Source organism: Erpetoichthys calabaricus, chromosome 14 (genome assembly GCF_900747795.2).
Source record: "Erpetoichthys calabaricus chromosome 14, fErpCal1.3, whole genome shotgun sequence".
Classification (NCBI taxonomy): Eukaryota; Metazoa; Chordata; class Cladistia; order Polypteriformes; family Polypteridae; genus Erpetoichthys; species Erpetoichthys calabaricus.
In genome coordinates, this window is record NC_041407.2 from 6,595,853 (window position 1) to 6,618,909 (window position 23,057).

At 41.2% G+C, this 23,057-nt stretch overlaps 1 protein-coding gene across 1 annotated transcript; it reads left to right on the top strand.

Annotated features, from left to right (window-relative positions):
* Positions 1–10,190: 10,190 nt before the first annotated feature.
* Positions 10,191–22,765, top strand: cbx4 (chromobox homolog 4 (Pc class homolog, Drosophila)). Its single transcript, XM_028819172.2, has 5 exons — positions 10,191–10,477; positions 10,662–10,705; positions 14,985–15,050; positions 16,536–16,602; positions 19,944–22,765. The coding sequence occupies exons 1-5, from the start codon at positions 10,409–10,411 to the stop codon at positions 21,324–21,326; spliced, it is 1,629 nt and encodes a 542-aa protein (XP_028675005.1). The 5' UTR covers positions 10,191–10,408; the 3' UTR covers positions 21,327–22,765.
* Positions 22,766–23,057: the final 292 nt, after the last annotated feature.

Sequence of the window (23,057 nt, forward strand, 5' to 3'; positions counted from 1 at the left end):
TGGTGTAAGAAAGGCTGCCATCACATTATCCACACTCTTAAAAATCCTGGTTCCTTAAAGGCAGTTTGTTGGGTTGTGTGGCTCCTTGCTTGACAAAGGTTTCATAATAAGAAATCAGCTCTTTGGGCTTAATACTTAATACTTAATACTTAATACTTCCTTAGAAGGCTGGCGTCCTTCAACATCTGGCGAGCGCCCTCTTCTACGCGGTGGTGTGCTGGGGAGGCAGCATAAAAAAGAGGGACGCCTCACGCCTGGACAAACTGGTGAGGAAGGCAGGCTCTATTGTAGGCACGGAGCTGGACAGTTTGACATCTGTAGCAGAGCGACGGGCGCTGAGCAGACTCCTGTCAATCATGGAGAATCCACTGCATCCACTGAACAAGATCATCTCCAGACAGAGGAGCAGCTTCAGCGACAGACTGCTGTTACCATCCTGCTCCACTGACAGACTGAGGAGATCGTTCCTCCCCCACACTATGTGACTCTTCAATTCCACCCGGGGGGGGGGGTAAACGTTAACATTATAAAAAGTTATTGACTGTCTGTATACCTGCATTTTTATTACTCTTTAATTTAATATTGTTCTTTATCAGTATGCTGCTGCTGGAGTACGGGAATTTCCCCTTGGGATTAATAAAGTATCTATCTATCTATCTATCTATCTATCTATCTATCTATCTATCTATCTATCTATCTATCTATCTATCTATCTAATCCTGCCTACTATACCAAATTCAATCTATCTATCTATCTATCTATCTATCTATCTATCTATCTATCTATCTATCTATCTATCTATCTATCTATCTATCTATCTATCTAATCCTGCCTACTATACCAAATTCGATCTATCTATCTATCTATCTAATCCTGCCTACTATACCAAATTCAATCTATCTATCTATCTATCTATCTATCTATCTATCTATCTATCTATCTATCTATCTATCTATCTATCTATCTATCTATCTATCTATCTATCTAATCCTGCCTACTATACCAAATTCTATCTATCTATCTAGCTAATGTGCGGACAAAACAGGAATCTTCAATGTGTATTGGGCTACCTAGCAAAACAGAGGATACTGAGAGATCAAGAAAACCTGAAGCTGGCTATTGTGTGTGCAGCAAGAGTCCTTCTAAAACGAGGAACCCATTGGTATTTCACCATCATATGTATGGCTATTTAAGGAGTCTTCTGGAACCTTCATATGGATGGGTCCTTCAGGAACCAAAAATGGTTCCACTATGGCCTCACTTCACTGAATATTTGAAGTTAGGCTGGTGAGGTTATCCTGTAGCCAGCTCATCTGAGTATTAACTCTCATATGTCTAGGAAGCCACTCCTTAGTAAAAGGCACATGGCAGCCCACCTGGAGTTTGCCAAAAGGCACCTGAAGGACTCTCAGACCATGAGAAAGAAAATTCTCTGGTCTGATGAGACAAAGATTGAACTCTTTGGTGTGAATGCCAGGCGTCACGTTTGGAGGAAACCAGGCACCACTCATCACCAGGCCAATACCATCCCTACAGTGAAGCGTGGTGGTGGCAGCATCATGCTGTGGGGATGTTTTTCAGAGGCAGGGACTGGGAGACTAGTCAGGATAAAGGGAAAGATGACTGCAGCAATGTACAGAGACATCCTGGATGAAAACCTGCTCCAGAGCGCTCTTGACCTCAGACTGGGGCGACGGTTCATCTTTCAGCAGGACAACGACCCTAAGCACACAGCCAAGATATCAAAGGAGTGGCTTCAGGACAACTCTGTGAATGTCCTTGAGTGGCCCAGCCAGAGCCCAGACTTGAATCCGATTGAACATCTCTGGAGAGATCTTAAAATGGCTGTGCACCGACGCTTCCCATCCAACCTGATGGAGCTTGAGAGGTGCTGCAAAGAGGAATGGGCGAAACTGGCCAAGGATAGGTGTGCCAAGCTTGTGGCATCATATTCAAAAAGACTTGAGGCTGTAATTGCTGCCAAAGGTGCATCGACAAAGTATTGAGCAAAGGCTGTGAATACTTATGGACATGGGATTTCTCAGTTTTTTTATTTTTAATAAATTTGCAAAAACTTCAAGTAAACTTTTTTCATGTTGTCATTATGGGGTGTTGTGTGTAGAATTCTGAGGAAAAAAATGAATTGAATCCATTTTGGAATAAGGCTGTGACATAACAAAATGTGGGCAAAGTGATGCGCTGGGAATACTTTCTGTTTGCATTGTATGTCCTTTTCCTTTTTATGTGGCTTAGTTGTGTTTTTATGTGATTACGATTTTGCAAATGTGTTAGGATAGGTAAGTGACTTAGGCTAGGGCGTGTTTCGACTTACACCAAAATTCGGGTTACATCACTGTTGTAGGAATGGAACTGTGTCGTAACCCGAGGACCCCCTGTAATGTCGTCGCTTGTAGAGTAATCACGAAGGACCGAGACTGCAGTCAAACTTCACAAAAACAGACATTTGACAACCAGAGATTTCATCGCGGGATTTTATGCAATAATGACAGGAAATGCGAGATGGAGGAAGTGGAAATGAGTTGGCAGGAAATGACGGGAGCGTTAATGGGAGCTGGAAGTGAAGTCATCAGAAGAGGATGGAAGCGAAGTCATCGGAATGGGGCCGGAAGTGACGTCTTTGGGAGGCGGAACCGGAAGTGGAGTAATTACGGGGAGCTGGAAGTGATTTATTGGCGTGAGATTGAGGCGAGGGTATTTTGTTATGTTAGCACTCTTTTCCAATCCCTTATCTTTTGTCCTTTCACGCTCACGCCCCCCAAATGCACGTATGTGACACCATCTATTCCTGGTTATTTACTGCATGTAGTGTGTTACGGATCTAAATAAATAAATGGTTCTTTCTGGAACCTTCATGTGGAGGGGGTCTTTTGGGAACCACACATGGTTTCCCGTATGGCATCGCTCTGAGGAACCCCCTTTTTTTTTTTTAAATAAAAAAAGAGTGTACAGCGCCTTGCAAAACCATGCAGACCATTAACCAGTTTCCTCTGAGTAACAAATCCTATATGCTAAAATGGGGTGACCCTTTTCGCAACTGATTTGGACCCCCTTCTTCCAGGCGTTCATGCACGGGAGACAATATGGAAGAGCGTTGTCAGCTTTAACACCGAGCGGCGTCTGCCGAGCTTTAAGTTCATTTGTGTGAAGTTATTGGAAGTTGTTGCCATAGTAACCTTGGCTGTTCTTCTCCAAACCTTCTGCAGGGTGAGAAGACTAAAATTGTCCCTTCAAATAAAATCTCTTAATAGCTTTTTCTCAATCTTCTAAGTAACAATTTTGATTAAACTGACCAAACTGAAATTGCGAATTTCAGTATTAATTACGGATTAATTGGCAATTATAATTCAGCCTTCCGGAGTCTGTCTTATATAATAAAAGCACGAGAGGCTTTCCATATTTTCCCCGTTTTTGTGCTCGTTGGGCTGATAGAAGGGGGTCCTTTAAACTGTAATCTACGATCATGGAAAGAACAGGAATGCACTACGTCGAAGGAGAGCCGGGGAGGGCTGTCGGTGAACCTAAAAGTTGTAAAACAAGTGTCAAAAATGCAATCACGTAGAAAAATAAGACATCGCTCTGCAAGTTCATGCGGGCGGCTGGCTGCCTTCTCCTCCCGACACGCCTGTCTGCCGCAGCTCGTCTTGTTCTGCTGTAATTATACCTTCACAGCAGCAAACTGGAGTTTAAAAAAGCTACGAGTTCAGGAGAAGTTGTGTTTGCCATGCACCCTTAATTCCCCACCCCAAAATTTGGAACTACACAGAAAAAAAGTCGGAGCGGTTTGGACCCCCCGGGTTCACTGCCTCCTCCAGCTGAGCCGCATTATGACGAATCTCGGCTCGGACATCACCCCCTTACACCGGATAACGATACTCGTGGGGATTCTTCTACTAGTTTGGCCCCGATCTGCCCTGAAGGAAGCACCTCTATGACAAGAAAAAGAAATCCAAGTTCTGCCGGGGAGAAAACCGTTTAGTTGCTTGTCGTGCTAAACTGAGCACAGCAGGGGTCGGAGCCTGTTAGCCAACCGAGCAACTTAATTGGGATCCACACCGCTTGTTTCTCACCACGCCGAGTTATTACACTTGAGTGCCCGGGCTTCGGAAGCGCAAAATCAAACTCAGCTGGGCTGGAAATTGACTTTAGGAGAAATTCGTTCGTGTGAGTCACGTTCAGGGGCTTTCGGTGGGCTAAAGCCGTGCAGGTGAACGATGCGTTCTTTATTTTTGAACGAATTAAAATAGTAAGCAACCTGAGCTCATCAGCAGCCAAAGAACACGGGAGTAGAGGAGTAGATGACAAAAGGTCACCAACAACACACAATGGCCCAACATAAACTGTAAGCGGTGTTAAGATAAATGCTTCAATTTGTAGTTTCAACTGAAAGATTGGAAAGGAAAAGAAGTTCAAACGCTCTAAATATGCCCATGTACACACGTCTGCACGCATTCACGATACAAATCGCCTGCTCCATTAGGCTATTATCCCATTTCCATTGAACAAAAGGGCACTTTACAATAAGAAAGGTGAACGATCGAGTGCGCATTTTCAGTGCACGGAGTCTTGTATTGACGTCCTCTTGTCGCCTGGTGATCGGCTAATGACGGTGATGGAGATAACGGTACAATTACTGGTGACGCCGGAGATGAATCGGGAATGACGACAGGCACAACATACAATGAGCACGAGATGAGGGCAAGGAGGCGCGCTGAAATCGAGCTAATAAATCGCAATTTTAGCTCCGGGACAATTGAAATGTCCGGTCATACCAAGGAAAGCAGTAAACATGCTTCAGAAAGACAGAGAGAGAGAGAGAGAGAGAGAGAGAGAGAGAGAGAGAATACTCCACATAAAAACAGATAGATAATGAATAGTGTTAGATAGATAGATAGATAGATAGATAGATAGATAGATAGATAGATAGATATTGGACACTCTTAAAAGCAAAGGTGCCAATGTGGTTCTTCAGAACAATGCCACGGGTGAACCCTCTCTTTTTGACTCCTAAAAGTACCATCCACCTCAAATTTCCAGAAAGAAGAAATTCTGATTGATTTAGATTTGTAACAGGCTCCATAAATATATGTGAAACATTTTTGTGAAATACACAGTTTGGCCTTCCTGGATCAGTCAGTGTTCTGCTAATTAGCTTTGACATTAAAGATTTCTATTTTGTTTACATATTAGGAATCTTTTAAAAGCCCAAAATAATGAGTTCTGCATGTAAAGAATTCCCAGAATTGAATGGTTCATTGTCAAACAATGGTGCTTTGAGGAACCTCACAATAAAGAAAATGCCATTAAACACCCAGTATTTTTAAGATAGATAGATTTAGACAGACAGACAATTGAGAGCACCATATATATTATACATAAGCCCATGATCAATTTCTAGGTTGTAGAGTATGTCATATTATAATATAAAATAACATTCTCAAATATTAACAGATAGATAGATAGATAGATAGATAGATAGATAGATAGATAGATAGATAGATAGATAGATAGATAGATAGATATGAAAGGCACTGTATAATAGTATAGTAGATATTACTATACAATGCAGCTGGCTCTAAATGCAGTTTAACAGGTTTAAGACTGTCATGTTGTGTTGGGGTGCCTACTTAATTATGACATGATCTTAAATTATATGTGTTGTATATAACAGGCATTGTTTCAGAAAGAATACTCATTCCATTTTAGAAAACAATGGACAAGGAAATGAAATTACCCTAGAGCACTGCAAAAACTCTCCACTATGATCCTACACCATTTATGGCAGGCTAGGCCACACCAAATAAAAAACATTGATAAAAAAAAATTTGGATTTCGAAAAGGCTTTTATTTACAATTAAATTACAGTAACAGTCTTATTTACAGAGAAGCAGTAAATAACATATATAAAATATTTGCAGATTTCAGATTTTCAACTCACCTTTTACCACAAGATATACATTTACCATAAATCATAAAACATCATTTATACCCCAGATTTCTTTAAATGAATTTTGTTAAGCACTGGGGAAATTCTTGAAAAATGAAAGATAGTAAATGGTGTATAATATTGTTATTTTATCAATATAATTCAATACATTTATTAGGCTAACCCTGGTAACTGGCAAAGGAATGAAAGTGTGAGTACAGCATGACATTCGACTTAGTGAAGCAGATTTCTATAAACAGAAACACTGTTACAATAATGATGTTGTAATGGCATTTTACTGGCTTGTGGGATTCCTAAATGAGCCACTGCCTGTCAAAGAACCATTGCATTCTGGGAAGGGTGTTTTTACATATGACATTGGTTCTCCGGGTCCAGCAGAACTCTTTAGGGTAGTGAAAGATGAACAAAATCTGAACTTATCCTATGGCATCCACACCATGAACCCATTGGCAGTTCACAAATCTATTATCATCTATTCAGATTTATATTTCTCAAGCCTGTTGTGTTTCTAAAAAAAAAAAAAAAAAACTGTGTGGCACCTTTATTTTTAAGAGTATAGATAGATAGATAGATAGATAGATAGATAGATAGATAGATAGATAGAATTTGGTAGGCAGGATTAGATAGATAGATAGATAGATAGATAGATAGATAGATAGATAGATAGATAGATAGATAGATAGATAGATAGATAGATAGATAGATAGATAGATAGATAGAATTTGGTAGGCAGGATTAGATAGATAGATAGATAGATAGATAGATAGATAGATAGATAGATAGATAGATAGATAGATAGATAGATAGATAGATAGATAGATAGATAGATAGATAGAATTTGGTAGGCAGGGTTAGATAGATAGATAGATAGATAGATAGATAGATAGATAGATAGATAGATAGATAGATAGATAGATAGATAGATAGATAGATAGATAGAATTTGGTAGGCAGGGTTAGATAGATAGATAGATAGATAGATAGATAGATAGATAGATAGATAGATAGATAGATAGATAGATAGATAGATAGATAGATAGATAGATAGAATTTGGTAGGCAGGGTTAGATAGATAGATAGATAGATAGATAGATAGATAGATAGATAGATAGATAGATAGATAGATAGATAGATAGATAGATAGATAGATAGAATTTGGTAGGCAGGATTAGATAGATAGATAGATAGATAGATAGATAGATAGATAGATAGATAGATAGATAGATAGATAGATAGATAGATAGAATTTGGTAGGCAGGATTAGATAGATAGATAGATAGATAGATAGATAGATAGATAGATAGATAGATAGATAGATAGATAGATAGATAGATAGATAGAATTTGGTAGGCAGGATTAGATAGATAGATAGATAGATAGATAGATAGATAGATAGATAGATAGATAGATAGATAGATAGATAGATAGATAGATAGAGGAGCTCTCTTCACTGTGGACCTTTCAGTACCCCGAGATCCCCTCCGAGTCGGGCTGCTTTCTGCGGCGGCTCCATATATGGCCATGTTCTGAGCCTGACGCAGTTCGACGGTCGTCTTTTCGCTGCACACTTTTAATGGCTACGCGTTCAGATTATACAGAAATCTACCCGAGTCATGTGTAGGTTGTGACAGAAAACAAGTGTAGACATCAAATATATCGACTTTGAAATGCGAATCTATTTTCATGCCGTGTCTTTTCATAGCGACTTTCCAGTAAATATAAATTATTCAGACATTTAATTGGTGAGCAATATGCTTTGCTTCGACACCGCTTTGTTTCTAGGCAGCAAAGGAGCCCGAAATATTATAAATAATAATTAAAGGCAATTAGCGGATACGATGTTTATTAAAACCCAACATCAGGGCCATTTCCTGAAATAGATCAGAAATCCTCGTGTCCGCGCTGAAGGCGAGTCCGCGTTTGCGTTATTGATGTGTTGATTGTAATCTTATTTTATGTCATTTGTATATTTTTTTTAAGGTGGGTGGGGAGGGGGGGGGTGCGTTGCCTAAATAACTATTATAATTCAGTAGATTACACATCTCCGTTTCGTAAGGTGCTAGCGGTGGTGGTGTCGGGGGATTGGGGGGGGGGGGGGGGGGGGCTGGTGTCATTGCTGTTTCCTTTTATGGAAGAGCGGACTCTTACTGGCAGCCTTGTACCGTAATAGGCTGCTCTTTAATGCTTCAGGAAAAAAATCGTATTTGTTGCGCTTAACCCCTTTCTTGCGGAATCTAGCAGACCGCGATTAGACTCGAGGGATTTCATATACTAAATAATACAACACTTTAAGTTCGCGTAGGTATAATTGCATTGTCCTCCGGGGGTTAAAAAAAATCGGAATTTTTCATTCGTATTCTGCAACCTGTGAAATGCGATTCATTATAAGACTAATTATGCAGCAGCTGCACGCACTCTCCTCTAAAACGAGTTCCTCTTCGTCGTTTTAGTGCACAGGACAAACGAACTCCGTATTACCGGACCGGTTTACGGGCTTCAGTGTAAAGCACCACCACACCTGGACGCCGCTTCGAGGCCCTCAGAGTAGTTTTGGTTACTATGGCATTAATCCTCCGTGAGAGCTCTCTGCCTGCCAGGTCTGCGATGGCATTTTTAAATAACCTACAGGATGAGCCACTGGACTCGTGGACCATGAGGGCTCTGACCTACATAGCTAATACCCTCTCACCAAAGCTAAATCTAATGGCATATTAACATCAAACACATTGAGAGAAGTGTGTACAACTACAGCGCCATAATCTGGTGTATGCAGATGGGTCACATTGGTAATAAAAATGAAGTAAACTATGTGGTGTTTAAGCAGAAAATCTACTTTTTATCTGAAATTGCTTTCTAAAATGTACGCTTCTGACAGGAAGGCAGAATGAAGATTTGCGTATCGGTTCGTCAAATTCTTCACATTTGGAGTAGCTTTCCAAACGTACTCCATGTTATCACGTTCAAATCCCAACCCTCCGAAATATACTCGAGAAGGACCCATTGTTCAACTTTCATGGATGCAGCCGCCGCCGGTGCCAACCTTTTAAACTGAAACTGTCGTGTACGAGGCTCGTTTTGCGTGGTCGCTTTTAAAATGTCCACGACGTGACAACAACTAACGTGTTAAAACCCACCGTTTTCGATGGTGAAACCCAGAGAAGTGCGTCGAACCAAACGGGATTTCTCGAAAATGCGTTTAAAGAAGATGCTGCTAAATGTATTCTTTAAGGTGACTCACGCGGAGCAGTCTTTATGTTTAAAGTTGGTGCAATGCGGCCGGGCAAATCTTCCGTTTTCCCGACGTTTTGGAATCGCCACCCGCATTATTCGGTGCAGGTGAAGTTGGCTGAAACGAGTACACCACTCCCAAGATCCGCTGTCGTTTTTTTTTTTTAGATACGGAAAAATTTTTAATCGCAGTAGCTTGTTCTCTCCTTTTTTCGACTTTTCCTTTCTGGGAATTCACCGTTTTGACTTTTTTTTTTCCACCGTAACCTTTGTCCGTTGCACATCGATCTGAGAAACAAAGTCACGCTGCTCTGGAAAGGTTAAATAATCTAGATACTGACGTATTTTTCTATGACCTATAGAGTAGATTTAGTTGACATACGTTCACATAATGCACCTAACATCTTTTTTTTAACGAATGCTAAATTTATTGGGGAATAGAGAAGCTTGAAACTCATCGGTTGAGAACTCAAAAAAAAAATGTAAAACACCCTCGAGTTAATGATTTTTATATACGACCAAGAGTGCATTACATCTATGTCGAATAATAGTATAAAAATAAATGTCAAAAGGAGCACGTGGTTCGGATTTTCAGGACATAATCGACCCGAACTGGGAAATTGTTTAATTATAACTCTCATTAAGTGCTGTCGATGTGTGTTGACTGGCGAGGGTTTATTGGCGGAATGTTCCATTACTCGAATTTTACAAGCTTTACGGAAAGGATGAACGGATTCACCGGGAGTGCGCCTACTATAACACCACATCGTTTTCTGAAGTTCCTCTCATGAGCTTCGTGAAGATCCTTTCTGTCTCTCGTTACTTTTATCATTCCTATTTTTTTGGCAACAGCGAAGCTCTCGTTTCATTCCATTCCATTGCTGTGGCTCCCTCTTGCAGCGCACGGCAGTTCTGCACCCCAGCCGAGTGACAGCGCGGCTCATGCATAGCACCAGTACCCCCCCCCCCCCCCCCCCCCTCCCGTGACGTCACGTGCCCAGCTATTTGCATGAGCTCTTCTGCAGCGGCAGCCAGTAGATCAGTCAGTGTGCGTTGAGCTTCTTGCCAATGATCACTACGTTAGGAAAGCAGCTAGCGAGAGCGCGAGATCGAGCAAGCGAGCAGGAAAATTAGCAGGACAAATCCAGAGAGGAGGGTGGAAGTCGGAGAGAAGGTCGTTTTCTTCGAGCGCTTCAAAACCACCCAGCAAACAAACATGGAGCTCCCAGCCGCCGGAGAGCACGTCTTTGCGGTGGAAAGCATCGAAAAGAAACGAATAAGAAAGGTAAATAAAACGCTTGTTCCAATATTCCAGGCTGGGAAAAGGGGCAAAAAAAAAAAAAAAGCAGTGGAAACCAGGAGCGAAATGAAGCGGGGCTCACTTTCCGCCTTCTTCGCCCGTGACGTTGCCTGGCTTTGCAGCTTTTGAAATTTTTTTTATCATTATTATTTTTTTTTCTTTTAAACAGGGACGGATCGAATACCTGGTGAAGTGGAGAGGATGGTCTCCTAAGTAAGTCTGCTTTTCAGTATTCCTGCTTGTATCCAAGTGCACTGCATACCCGCCTTTGACAACCTTCTTAAAATTTCGCAAGGTTTTTTTTTTTTTTTTTTTTTTCCTCTTCGCATCAGCGCAATGTTACCATCACTAATGCATTCGAATGGAAACGCCGGGCCAGCTAATCCTGTTTTAATTTTTTTTTAAATAGCTGCGTATACAGTGTGCATGTCGGCATAAAATGGCTTCCTTCCATTACAGATTTGGGATTTTCGTTGCATTAAAGAATAAACTAGAATAAGGCGCGCTTTTACTTTAAATCTGACAGCGCAGGAAAAAAAAGGGGGTCTTGACGCTGTCGCGTTCGCAGAGGCAAGACTTCTCGGAGCTCGTGTGGATTTTAGTATTACACCACATTTAGCTGGAGCTGGGCGGCTGGATTCTCATTTTTAAACAGCACTTTTTGCAAAGTGAAATTTGAATCGGACGGCTATAGTGTTTAGTGACTCGCAGCTCTTTGAAATGACATGCTAGCACCACGAAGAGGAACTGAGCATATAAAGTTACAGGGCTGCGGTGTTGGTGTGTGTGTGTGTGCGCGCGCGCGAGTGTGAGTGTGCGAGTTTCTGCGCGCATACTCCGTAAACACCAGCCTGTTAAACGTGGAGCATCTGAAGATGATAGTAAACATCACAGAGGGCTGTCCTTCCACCCATCCATCAATCCATTCATTGGTTTTTGTAAGGGTTGCTGGCAGCCGCACACTACCCACGAGAAGAACCGATCCTGGATTAGATGTCCTGTTGCACACACGGACAGTTCAGGATTTACCACATCAACAACTGCAAACATAAGAGCACGAGAAAGCTGACAAACGACAGGATACCACTCAGTCCCACCGAGCTGGTTGGTTTGGCTAATAGTTAAGCTGTCCCCATCTCTCATCCCAGTTCTTTCTTTAAAGACTGTCTGGGTTTCTGCTTCAACGTCAGCAGAAATCATTCTTCTTCTTTTGGCTGCTCCGGTTAGGGGTCGCCACAGTGGATCATCTTTTTTCATATCTTCCTGTCCTCTCCATTTTGCTCCGTCACACCCACCACTTGTATGTCATTTCTCTCACCACATCCATAAACCTCTTCTTAGGCCTTCCTCTTCTCCTCTTACCCTGCACCTCTATCCTTAGCACCCTTCTCTCATTATACCAAGCATCTCTCCTCTGCACAGGTCCAAACCAACACAATCTCGCCTACTCTGACTAATTTTTAAAGAACATTTTCTGCATAAAGTAGCACAGGTGATAGCTTTCTTGATCTGTTGATGTCCTGCAAGGTGGACTTTTTCTTCTTCTTTCAGCTGGTCTGGTTAGGGGTCACCACAACGGATCATCAGTTTCCATATCTTCTTGTCCTCGTCATTTTGCTCTGTCACACCCATCACCTGCATGTCCTTTCTCACCACATCCATTAACCTTCTCTTAGGCCTTCCTCTTCTCCTCTTACCCTGCACCTTTATCCTTAGCACCCTTCTCTCATTATACCCCTCATCTCTCCTCTGCACAGGTCCAAACCAACACAATCTCGCCTACTCTGACTTTGTCTCCCAACCGTCCAATTTGAGCTGACCCTCTAATGTCCTCCTTTATAATCCTGTCCATCCTCGTCACCCCCAATGGAAATCTTAACATCTTTAACTCTGCCACCACCAGCTCTGTCTCCTGTGTTTTTTTCAGTGTCACCATCTCCAACCTTAAATCATTCGACTCCAGAATCTTGAATGTGGAGCGTTTAGATAGATAGATAGATAGATACTTTATTAATCCCAGGGGGAAATTCACAAGGTGTTTAGGTGGGTAGTTTGGTGTAGCAGTTACAAATGTGGACTTGGTTGGGGTGGTCAAATCCCACAGCTGACACTCTATGACCAACAACAAGCCACCTCATCATCTTCTGCTCCAACTGGAAAAATACAAAAAATGTGGAACCGACTGTATCTCAAATGTTGTAATTCACCTTCGGTAAAGGCATCGGACAAGAAATGAGAGTTTAAGGAGGCTTCCTTAGTGAGGAGGAGTTTTGTGACTTTCAATATTAGACTTCATAATATTTGTGAAGAATTAAGTGGATAGGACTGGTGAGCTTTGTTGGGCTGAATGGCCTTTTCTTTTCTCTATTGTCCCAACGTCCTAATGTTGTTTACAGCATTACATCTCTAATGTCAGTCAGGCTAACTGTGTATATTTGGAGTGTGAGGACCTTGAGGGCCGTTTGTAGAATTTGCATCCAATTCCATCCCCTCTGCTTTGTAGCAGTATTATTATTCATTATTTGGCGGACACCTTTACATTTCTGAGATACAATTGGTTCCATTTTTTCCACTATAGGCTTAAGAGCTGGGCCCAGGATGACGTACCACCATGCAGCCTTAGTTATATGTAAAGTATAAGTTTGTCTAGAAATGTGCCATTCATTATGACACCTAATGACAAGTATTTTTTAAATACTTAAATCCATTATCTTATCCATAGCCTCCTACTCCATCCCTGTTTGAATGCCATTTAACATTAATGGTGTCTAAGAAAAGACATTCAACAATTAAGATATAATAAAACTGCTGTTTTTGCAAAAGTTTGCACCAATTTAGGCTTTATCTTTAATTTTGCTCACTTGTCTTGTTTGGCCAGGATGGTGGTAGTTTGTTAGAATATTATATTTATTTTTTTGAGCTTCTATAACAAAAAAAAAACAAAACATTGGGACAAATAAAGATCTGCGGTGGGCTGGCGCCCTGCCCCGGGATTTGTTCCTGCCCTGTGCCCTGTGCTGGCTGGGATTGGCTATAGTGAGTTGGAAAATGCCTGACTGACTGACAATAAAGATCTGTCAATGTATGTCTACCTGCTCATCCGTCTGATGGATAGATAAATTGATAGGAACAGGCACTATATAATAACATAGACTGTGCTATTATATAGTGCCTTTCATAGATAGATTGGAATGGTACTACATAATAGACAGGCAGGCAGGCAGTTCCATTATATAGTGCCCTTCATAGATAGATAATGCATTATATAATAGATAGAGATATGAAAGGTGCTATATAATAGATAGATAGATATGAAATAGATAGATAGATAGATAAATACAGTGCTATCTATCCTCCAACCCGCTATATCCTAACTACAGGGTCACGGGGGTCTGCTGGAGCCAATCCCAGCCAACACAGGGTGCAAGGCAGGAAACAAACCCTGGGCAGGGCGCCAGCCCACTGCAGGGCACACACACACAGCAAGCACACGCTCGCGACAATTTAGAATCACCAATGCACCTAACCTGCATGTCTTTGGACTGTGGGAGGAAAGAGGAGCACCCAGAGGCAACCCACGCAGACACGGGGAGAACATGCAAACTCCATGCAGCGAACCCAGGTCTCCTTACTGCGAGGCAGCAGCTCTACCACTGTGCCACCGTGCTGCCCTTTCTAAGAGCAGCACTGTTAAAATGTTTTGGGGACCTGAGCAAATCAACATTCCTGAGACCTCCACCCTTTTTATTTTCTATCTATCTATTTAATCCTGCCTACTATACCAAATTCTTTCTATCTATTATATAGTACTTTTCATATCTATCTATTATATAGTGCCTTTCATATCTCTATCTATTATTTAATGCATTTTTAATTGTTCTATCTATCTATTATATAGTGCCTTTCATATCTCTATTATATAATGCATTTTTATTGTTCTATCTATGTATCTATAATATAGTGCCTTTCATATCTCTATCTATTATTTAATGCATTTTTTATTAGTGCCTTTCATATCTCTATCTATTATTTAATGCATTTTTTATTGTTCTATTTATTATATAGTGCCTTTCATATCTCTATTATATAATGCATTTTTATTGTTCTATCTATGTATCTATAATATAGTGCCTTTCATATCTCTATCTATTATTTAATGCATTTTTTATTAGTGCCTTTCATATCTCTATCTATTATTTAATGCATTTTTTATTGTTCTATCTATGCATCTATAATATAGTGCCTTTCATATCTCTATCTATTATATAATACATTTTTTATTGTTCTATCTATCAATGTATCTATAATATAGTGCATTTCATATCTCTATCTATTATATAATGCATTTTTTATCTATCTATCTAATCCTGCCTACTATACTAAAATTAAATTAATTCTATCTGTCCACCCACCCTGCCCTCAGAGTTTAGGCTCATGTCAGTTTGTGTCCAGCAGTTGTATTTACCCGTCAACTCTCTGTGTCCCTTGACAGATACAGCACATGGGAGCCGGAGGAAAACATCCTTGATCCAAGGTTGCTGATTGCTTTTCAAAACAGGTGAGATCAACGTCCAGCGCGCTTGCAGTTTTACCATAAATGGTAAAGCCCAGCCCCCCCCCGCCTTGCACTCACTGCAGCTCCACCCCGCCCCTTGTGGTGAAGTAGACCGTCTGTCTGTCTCCGCTCTACTTTGCTGCTCTTCTCGAAAGCGATTTGGAGCGTCTGAATTAAAATGGAAATGACTATATAATTAGGAATGCAGTGTTTCTTTCCATCCCCCTAAGAGCCCCCCGCTTAATTGACGCGCGTTTAATTCTCCTGGGGCTGACTGAGTAAAAGAGCTTGGCCACAAATGCGACTGCTAGCATCACCACCAGCGGCCGGCGCACAGTCGACTTTATGGAGCTGTAACGTCCCTTACAGAATCACAATGTGGGCGGGGGGTGGGGGGGGCTAGAGAAATGAAGAGGGGGCACCTTTTTTTAAAACTGTTATTTCTACTGACCCTGAACAGAGCTGGACTTGCAGATCCAGGCAGCCTACTATTCCGGAAAAAATAAAAGCCTGGTGTCATTCAGCTGCTTCTCTAAACCTCTGGAGCCGACCATTAACTCCTTCAAGGCCAGAATACAAATGAAACTCGGCTCGTTCACGTTGACTACTTTATGATTGCCTGGAGGAAAAGCAATCTGTTTTTGCAGTGCACTTTTGGTGGAATTATGGGATGCCGGCGCGTTGGGCTTACTGAGGCTGACAGAGTGGCCTGAAGGATCCGTTCTAATAATTTCCAAGCCCACCATTGCTGGCAAGCATGCTCGTATTTTTCTGTTTTTCTTTTGGTAGCCCTGCTAGTGGACAGGCCTTTTATTTTTCCATCTGCCGAGTTTTAAGTTACATGACCTTAAAGGTTAGTTGTTTCACCATGGATGAAAGTAGTGCATTACTGCTGAACTGAAACAACCTTTATGAAGGGTCTGGATGAGCTGTTTGAGCTAAACAAACGAGCTGGATGGACTGAATGGTCTCCTCTTGTTAGTCAAGTTTCTGATGTTCTTCTTTCATGTTTTAAAGTTCCTTTATTGCAATCTTTATCAGTGAAAACGTCCTCCGTGAATGCCTTTCATACGCATAAAACGCCAGGGGAAGGTGGAAACGGAGATGGTGGTAAGCCGGTGATGGACAGCTGGCTTGTTTTCTTTGCTTCCTGAAGCAGAAACTTTGCAGTGGATGCACATATCTCCCTCGTGGCCACGTGTTGTAGGAAAACCTTAACAATACCACCATACTTTCTGTAGAAATCTTGCGATGCTGTTCATGGTTGGGCCCCTTCATCTGCAATTTAATGTAGGGCCTCAAAGTAAAAGTGTTTTTGAGCTCAAGATTTATAGGCTATCGATTGGACAAAACAGGCCAACGATGCAAATAAATCAAAATAAAAAATAAAAAAAATGTGTGTCTAGCAATACATCTAAATATGAGCACTTTGGAGGTAGCAGTGACTAAAAACATTTCTTGCTTAATGTGTTCTGTTTTATTCTACAGAGAAAGGCAGGAGATGATGCTGGGTTACCGCAAACGGGGTCCAAAGCCTAAACACCTTCTCGTTCAGGTAAACTTTTTTTTTTCCCTTTTATTTGACAATAATTAATCATCCTGTGCATGCTAGAATTAAAAAGAAGAAATTCAAGTTTGGTCGGCTTGTTGTTGACGGGCACCTACAGTATGCCAGCCGCATTCCGTTCAGGGTGTGAAATTGAGTTTGCATTTTGAACTGTTCTGGCTTCTTGATCTGTTGGTTTTTTGTTTTTGTATTTTTATATATTTGCAATCTCATCGTCTTATTGATGTGTGGAGCAAAAACTAAAAAGTCAGAAAGAAGGCCATCATGCACATGCGGGCCTGTCTAGTTTATCCCTTCTCCTGGTAACTGCAGATGTCTTGTGGAAAATGCCTGATTAAGCATGACACTGGCCTGGCATATCCTTGTGAAGAACGATCATGTGAGCAAGGACCTGGGAGAGTCCTTGATATATGAGCCTAATGGCCTGGGAAGTGGACCCTAGGGGTGGTGATTTGGTGGGGGGGGGGGGGTTGGTGTTTAAACTGCTAGAGAATTCCAAAGTGGTCAGACGTGTCACGTGGACATTGATCACTTTCAGTTTTTAATGCTGTGTTTCTGTAGATGTTAGAAATGCTGAGGTACAAATGGCATTAAACCTTCACTCATTAAGCAGAGTACATGGTGACAATCTGGCCAGAAGACCTAGATGGGCTTAGCAAACCCCCCACAAAACATTTCCTAAAGGAGCAGTAAAGTGTTTATCTTGAATCATCAGTAGGCCGCATGCCTCACTTGTTTTTCTAATTTCTTGCCTCACCAACGCATACCTTGATTTGTTTGTTCAGCTAATAGTAAGAGTAACTTCTGCAGACATTTTGTTGTTTTCTTTTTTGTTCTTTGAGTCTTACCTTATTTTCCAAATAATCCTGAAAAATGTTTAATACGTGAAAGACGATGGTTCTAAATTAAAATGCAAAATACATCTTTCTCTTAATGTCCACAACATATCTGGTCATATGCTTTCTATTGAGACCAAGATGAAGGTTCTAGCCTGAGTAGGTCACGGGGAATAGCGTGACAGACAGACAGACTCTATATAAATTGTATATCGCATCACCTCTTGTAATCTTTTGGTATCAATTTTATTTGTTATGGAAGAAATGTAGCTGAGATCACTTCACCTTCAAAAAGCAGTCAGGAGCATAGATCAGTGTACAGATCACCTCAGTGAAATGAATGCAGTCAGCAATTATAACTTTGTTGTCATTCACGGTAAACTGAACTGATTCATTATGTCAAGCTAACCAATTTAGTGATGCAGCTTTTAACTTGTAATATGCGTACCTTACACAGTTCATTTACCTGAAGGGGATTATCAACGTCACTTATATATTACCAGTAGCGGCGTACTGCACAGTGAATACACTTGACTTGAGCGTTCATAGTTTTCATCCTCTTTCTCTGTATGTTTAGCATTCATTTGCTCCTGAGCAGCTCTTTTCTCCACCCTAGCGGCTGCTTTTTCTCTTCTTTCAACGGAATCTTTTCACGTTAAAACTGATTAAGTCAGTGTTTGAGTTGCAATTCCTTCATTTTTCACTTAAGTCTTCAATCTGCCTCAAGAATGATTTAAGATATGAAGAGGTAGGGGAAGTGATGGCGAAGGTGGTAGGGATGAGAACGGCGCCCGTACACATGCGCCACTTGGCCGCCCTGCTGGCTGCTGCCGAGAGTTGATTCTACAATAAAATAAAATTAAAAAGAGGAATAACCTTGGAGGTCAATCATCACCCTGAAAGCGGATAGTAGACGTCATGTAGTATATGTGTACCAAATTTCAGGTCAGTCGGTCAAACGGTTTGCGAGCTACAGGTGATTTAAAATCCTGAACAGACAAACTGACAGTAACAGTAGCATATTTTCTATAAGAAGAAATGTCAGCAGACAATGATTTAAATCGGGGGTCCCCAGCACCGGTCCTGTGTGGGGCCGCTGTGGCTAAATGTTTTCATTCTAACCCTTTTCTTAATTAGTGACTTGTGTTTGCTGCTAATTAACTTCCATTAAATTCATTTTAATTGACTTGCTCTTGAAGACTCGGAACCCTTACTTGTTTCCTTTTCCTTAATTAGCAGCCAAGCAGCAATGAGATACAAAATGTTTCCATCATACAATATCCGAAAATAAAGAAAGATAAAGGTCTCGGGAATGTTACTCTGCTCAGGTCCCCAAAACAATTTACCAGTGCTCTTAGAAAAGAGGAGAAAATCAACAATTTCGGAAATGTCTGCTATTGCACAATGAGAGTATCAACAAGCTGTGGAATTAAAGAACAGGTTTAATTATTCACAAGAATCAGCGCTTAATTAAGCAACTGGTTGGAGTTTGAAGCCCTGTCTTAGTTGGTCTTCTTTATGGAAAGGAATGAAGCAATTCAGAAGAACGGTGAAGAAATTCAGGGGAACAAATCTTTAAAAAAACAAGTCCATTAAAATGAAAGGTAAAGGAGTTAATTAGCAGCAAAAACTGGTCACCAATTAATTAAGAAAAGGGTTAGAATGAAAACCTGTGGCCCTCCAGGACCAGAGTTGGAGACCACTGATTTAAATCATTTGATGTGAACCAACGATTTTTGAAATGCAGTTCATGTTGTGGGTGGCGCAGTGGTACAGCAAGGGGACCAGCCTTTCGCGTCTGTGCAAGTTTTCTCTGGGTGCTCCAGTTTCCTCCCATAGTCCAAAGACACGCAAGTGGATTGGCGATACTCAGTTAACACTAGTCAATGGTTGCTGTGCGTGGGTTTGATCAGCAATGGATATGATGATGATATGCTGCCCCCACCCAGACCCCCATTCAGGACAAAGTCATTCAGGTTGTCCAGTGGAGAAAGAAACATTGCTTTTCTGTCGTAGGGTGTGCTGCAGTATTTCCAAAAATAAGTCAATAACCATAAAAAGCATTCAGAACACACTGAAAATGTATTTTGTTAACCATCATTAAATATTTGTTTCTCTCCATGCATAAATTAGAAGGAAGAATAGACAGCTTTGCAGCAAAGAGGGTGTTCCCTTATGCAAATATCCTACCTTTATGCAAATTTAGAATGGGTTTCATTATGCGCTTTAGGCAATGCAACAATCATTTACAAAATAATCTTCCACATTTAGGAATTGATATTGGCTGCCATAAAATCTATTTATCTGTTTAATATCATTATTTACTGTAACAGTTTATTGTATTATAATTTTTTAACTGTGGAAAATATACAGTTAATCTAATGTATTTTAAAAGTGTTTCATATCTGTGCCTCTATCTACTTTTCATACCCATCTCCTTTACAGGACTGCCAATCTGTCCCATGCTAAATGTCCTACTTTATTTATTTGCAGCTTCCCGCTTTTGCCAGGCGTTCCGGCGTCCTCTCCGGACTCCAGGAAGCTACCATGGAAACAGAAATAACCAAGACGGAGTCGATGCAAGGAAGCAAGATTCAGCAGCAGCAGCAGCAGCAGCAGTACCAGCTCAACAGCAAAAAGCACCACCAGTATCAACCCAATGGCAAGGAGAGCCAGGTGGAGCAACAGATTAATGGCAAGAAGAAATACTACTATCAGCTCAACAGCAAAAAACACCACCACTATCAGCCCGACCCCAAGATGTATGACCTCCAGTTTCAAAGGAGTAAAGAATCCAATGGCCAGGTGAATTTGGAGCACAGCAGAACTTTGGGGGCGCCAATGCGGCCCAAATGGGTCAACAGTAAAGAGACAGGCTGCCTGGCCCAGGTCAAAGATCTTTCCTTGGATCTGAAGAAGGTGCCGGTTCAGCACGCTGTAACGGAACAGGCCGAGAAACCAAATGGAGTTACGCACGCCGGCAGAGATGTACTGGCCAACGGGATTGGGAGTAAAATGAAAATTGTCAAAAACAAAAACAAAAACGGTAGAATTGTTATTGTCATGAGTAAGTACATGGAAAACGGAATGCAGTCGGTGAAGATTAAATCCGGGGAACCTAATGCTGATCGCGAACCTCAGGAGCGAAAGACCGACGTTTCAGAAAATATCCCAGAAAGGATTAAACTGCTTAGCATTGAAAAAACAGAAAACGGTCACATTAAGGAAGCAGAAGGATTACAGACAATTAGCTGTTCGGAATTTAAAACTGGACACTACATCAGGGAGGATGTAAAGCTGAGCAACGGCGTGGAAAAGGGGGCCCATGAAACGGAGAACGGGGCCGAGCCACCGTCCGACGAGCCCCTTCAGCTGACGACCAAACCCAACTTGATACCGTGGCCCTTTGAGATGGGCGTGCTCTCTCGAGTAGACCAGAGGAGAGACGACACGGGTTTGAACGTGGCCCATTCCAGGAAACGCAACCTGTCGGAACCCAACGAGCACAGGGTGGGGGTCTCCAAAAAGTTTCTTGCCGCCAGGAGTATCAGCGATCCTAGCAGTGCACCCCAGGTAGCCCAAGAAAAACCGGTCAACGGTCACTTCAACGGATTCTATAACGGCAGCGGACAGAACTATGGGTTCGGCGACTCGAACCCCGAGGAGCCTATCGACTTAAGCTTTGTGAAACCCCGGACTGAAACGGAGATTTGCAAGCCAGTCCAAGTCGAACCGGAGACCCCCGTCCCTCCAGAAACACAGCCCAGCAAAGAGGAGCCCGTTTCTTGTTTTAAACCTTTCCTGGGAAACATTGTCATCACCGACGTGACGGCGAACTGCCTTACCGTAACGTTTAAGGAATATATCGCTGTGTAATTCTTTGTGTCGGACTCCACACGGAACGGGACCACGTCCAATGCCTGCTGCCTTCTAGAGAAAGCAAACGTGCATACTGCTTTTTTATTTTTATTTGACTAACTGGCTACAAGTCATTTGGTATTTACTGCACTTTGATCGACGGTTATTCAATTTATTTTTCTCTGCTGCTGCATTCCATATATGTGATTGTTTGATCCCCATCAGTGAAGTCTGCTTTCAAAGCACATTAATTGTTATGGATAAGCGATAACGTGACATTGGACCTTGGCAACAAACGGCTATAAAACTGTATGGCAGAAAAAAAATATATATGTAAATGCTTGTACATATGTGGGAGTATTAATTTAACTCACTGCTGGATGTTTTGGCTTTTGTTTAAAGGCACTTGTATAAAAATATGATTTACGAAACCCCCCCCCCCGCTCCCCTCAACCCCCTCTCATTGTGAATTTTCCCGACAAAGGCATCGCCGTTCTGTTCCAGCAGAACCTTTTCCAGACTACGTGTGCTCTGCATCTGCAAGACGACACACTCGCGGACCCCTGAAAAAGTGGCACAGGGTGACGAGGCTCATTCGTTCCGTGCAGGGGACACATCCCCTTGTGCATTTTTTTTTGGATCTTCGGAGTGGACCCTCTGAAGCGTTTTGGAGAGGACGTGCTGTGTATTGAGAGCCCACATCCACATCCACAGACAAGATGTGCTTCTGCTTCTTCTTTTTACTTTTATTTATTTATTTTATTTTGGTTTTTTTTGGTTTTTATTCCAGTGCCCCTCCTTGTAAATTTTTGAGGGTCATCTCAGTTTTTGGTTTTTTTTTTTTCCACATTTTATACTTGATGATTTCTTTGGCACTTTACACGATTTGTTCTATAGGATAAAATTTGGCCCAGTAACGTGTTCTAAAAGGCAGTGCGTTCAAAGCTCTCGAGAAGCCGCCAGTGGACTTTGTTTCGAAGAAATTTTTTTCTTTTTTTGTTTGTTTGTTTGTTTGTGAGCCTGAATGTGGGGGAGATAGATGCCTATGGGATGAATAAATCATATTTTTTTATTTTAATACTTAAAAAAAAAAAAAAAAAAAAAAAATACTTTCTGTAAGTGGAATTATACAGGTTTCTATAATTATATGCCGATGACCTATTTTACAGAGTGCTGCTAAACTGTAGAAATGTTTATACTTTAATAAGCTTGTTTTGTTTGCTTGAATGTATCGACAGAAATTTAAGTCTTCATGGTACAATAATTATTATTATTATTTTTTGCATTTAATTGCAATAAACTGTCCCTGGAATGAAGGGATCAGACCGTTTTTTTATTTTTATTTTTTTTTGTATCTAGCCGCCATATTGCAACTGCTGAAAAAGAAAAAAAAAAGCCATGATTTTTGCAGTCACTTACAAATGAGCTTTATCTGTGTTTTTACATTTATATATGACTTCAACAAAATACTCGATTCATGGTACAAATGTATTTCTGTGGATTTAGTGAAGTACAACTGATTCTGCAAAGGCCAGTTTATATTGTTGTAAATGGGAACGTTTCTTTGTACTTTGCCAACTTTTGTAGCTGGACACATCCAACCCCCCAACAATGCCCCCATACTGTTGCTTTCTGTCTATCAATGATGCTTAAAAAAAAAAAAAAAACGCCACAGGACCGTCCTGCGTTGTCCTGCACAGTCAAACAACTGCAATTCCAAGTGACCGCTTTATTTGTGAGTGTGCTGCA

What these genes read in the sequence shown, in the direction of transcription:
- cbx4 (XM_028819172.2), top strand. Translation starts at nt 10,409, where the DNA reads ATGGAGCTCCCAGCCGCCGGAGAGCACGTCTTTGCGGTGGAAAGCATC. An exon ending in AAAAGAAACGAATAAGAAAG is followed by an intron (nt 10,478 to 10,661) that starts GTAAATAAAACG and finishes TCTTTTAAACAG; the next exon opens with GGACGGATCGAATACCTGGT. An exon ending in CTAAACACCTTCTCGTTCAG is followed by an intron (nt 16,603 to 19,943) that starts GTAAACTTTTTT and finishes ATTTATTTGCAG; the next exon opens with CTTCCCGCTTTTGCCAGGCG.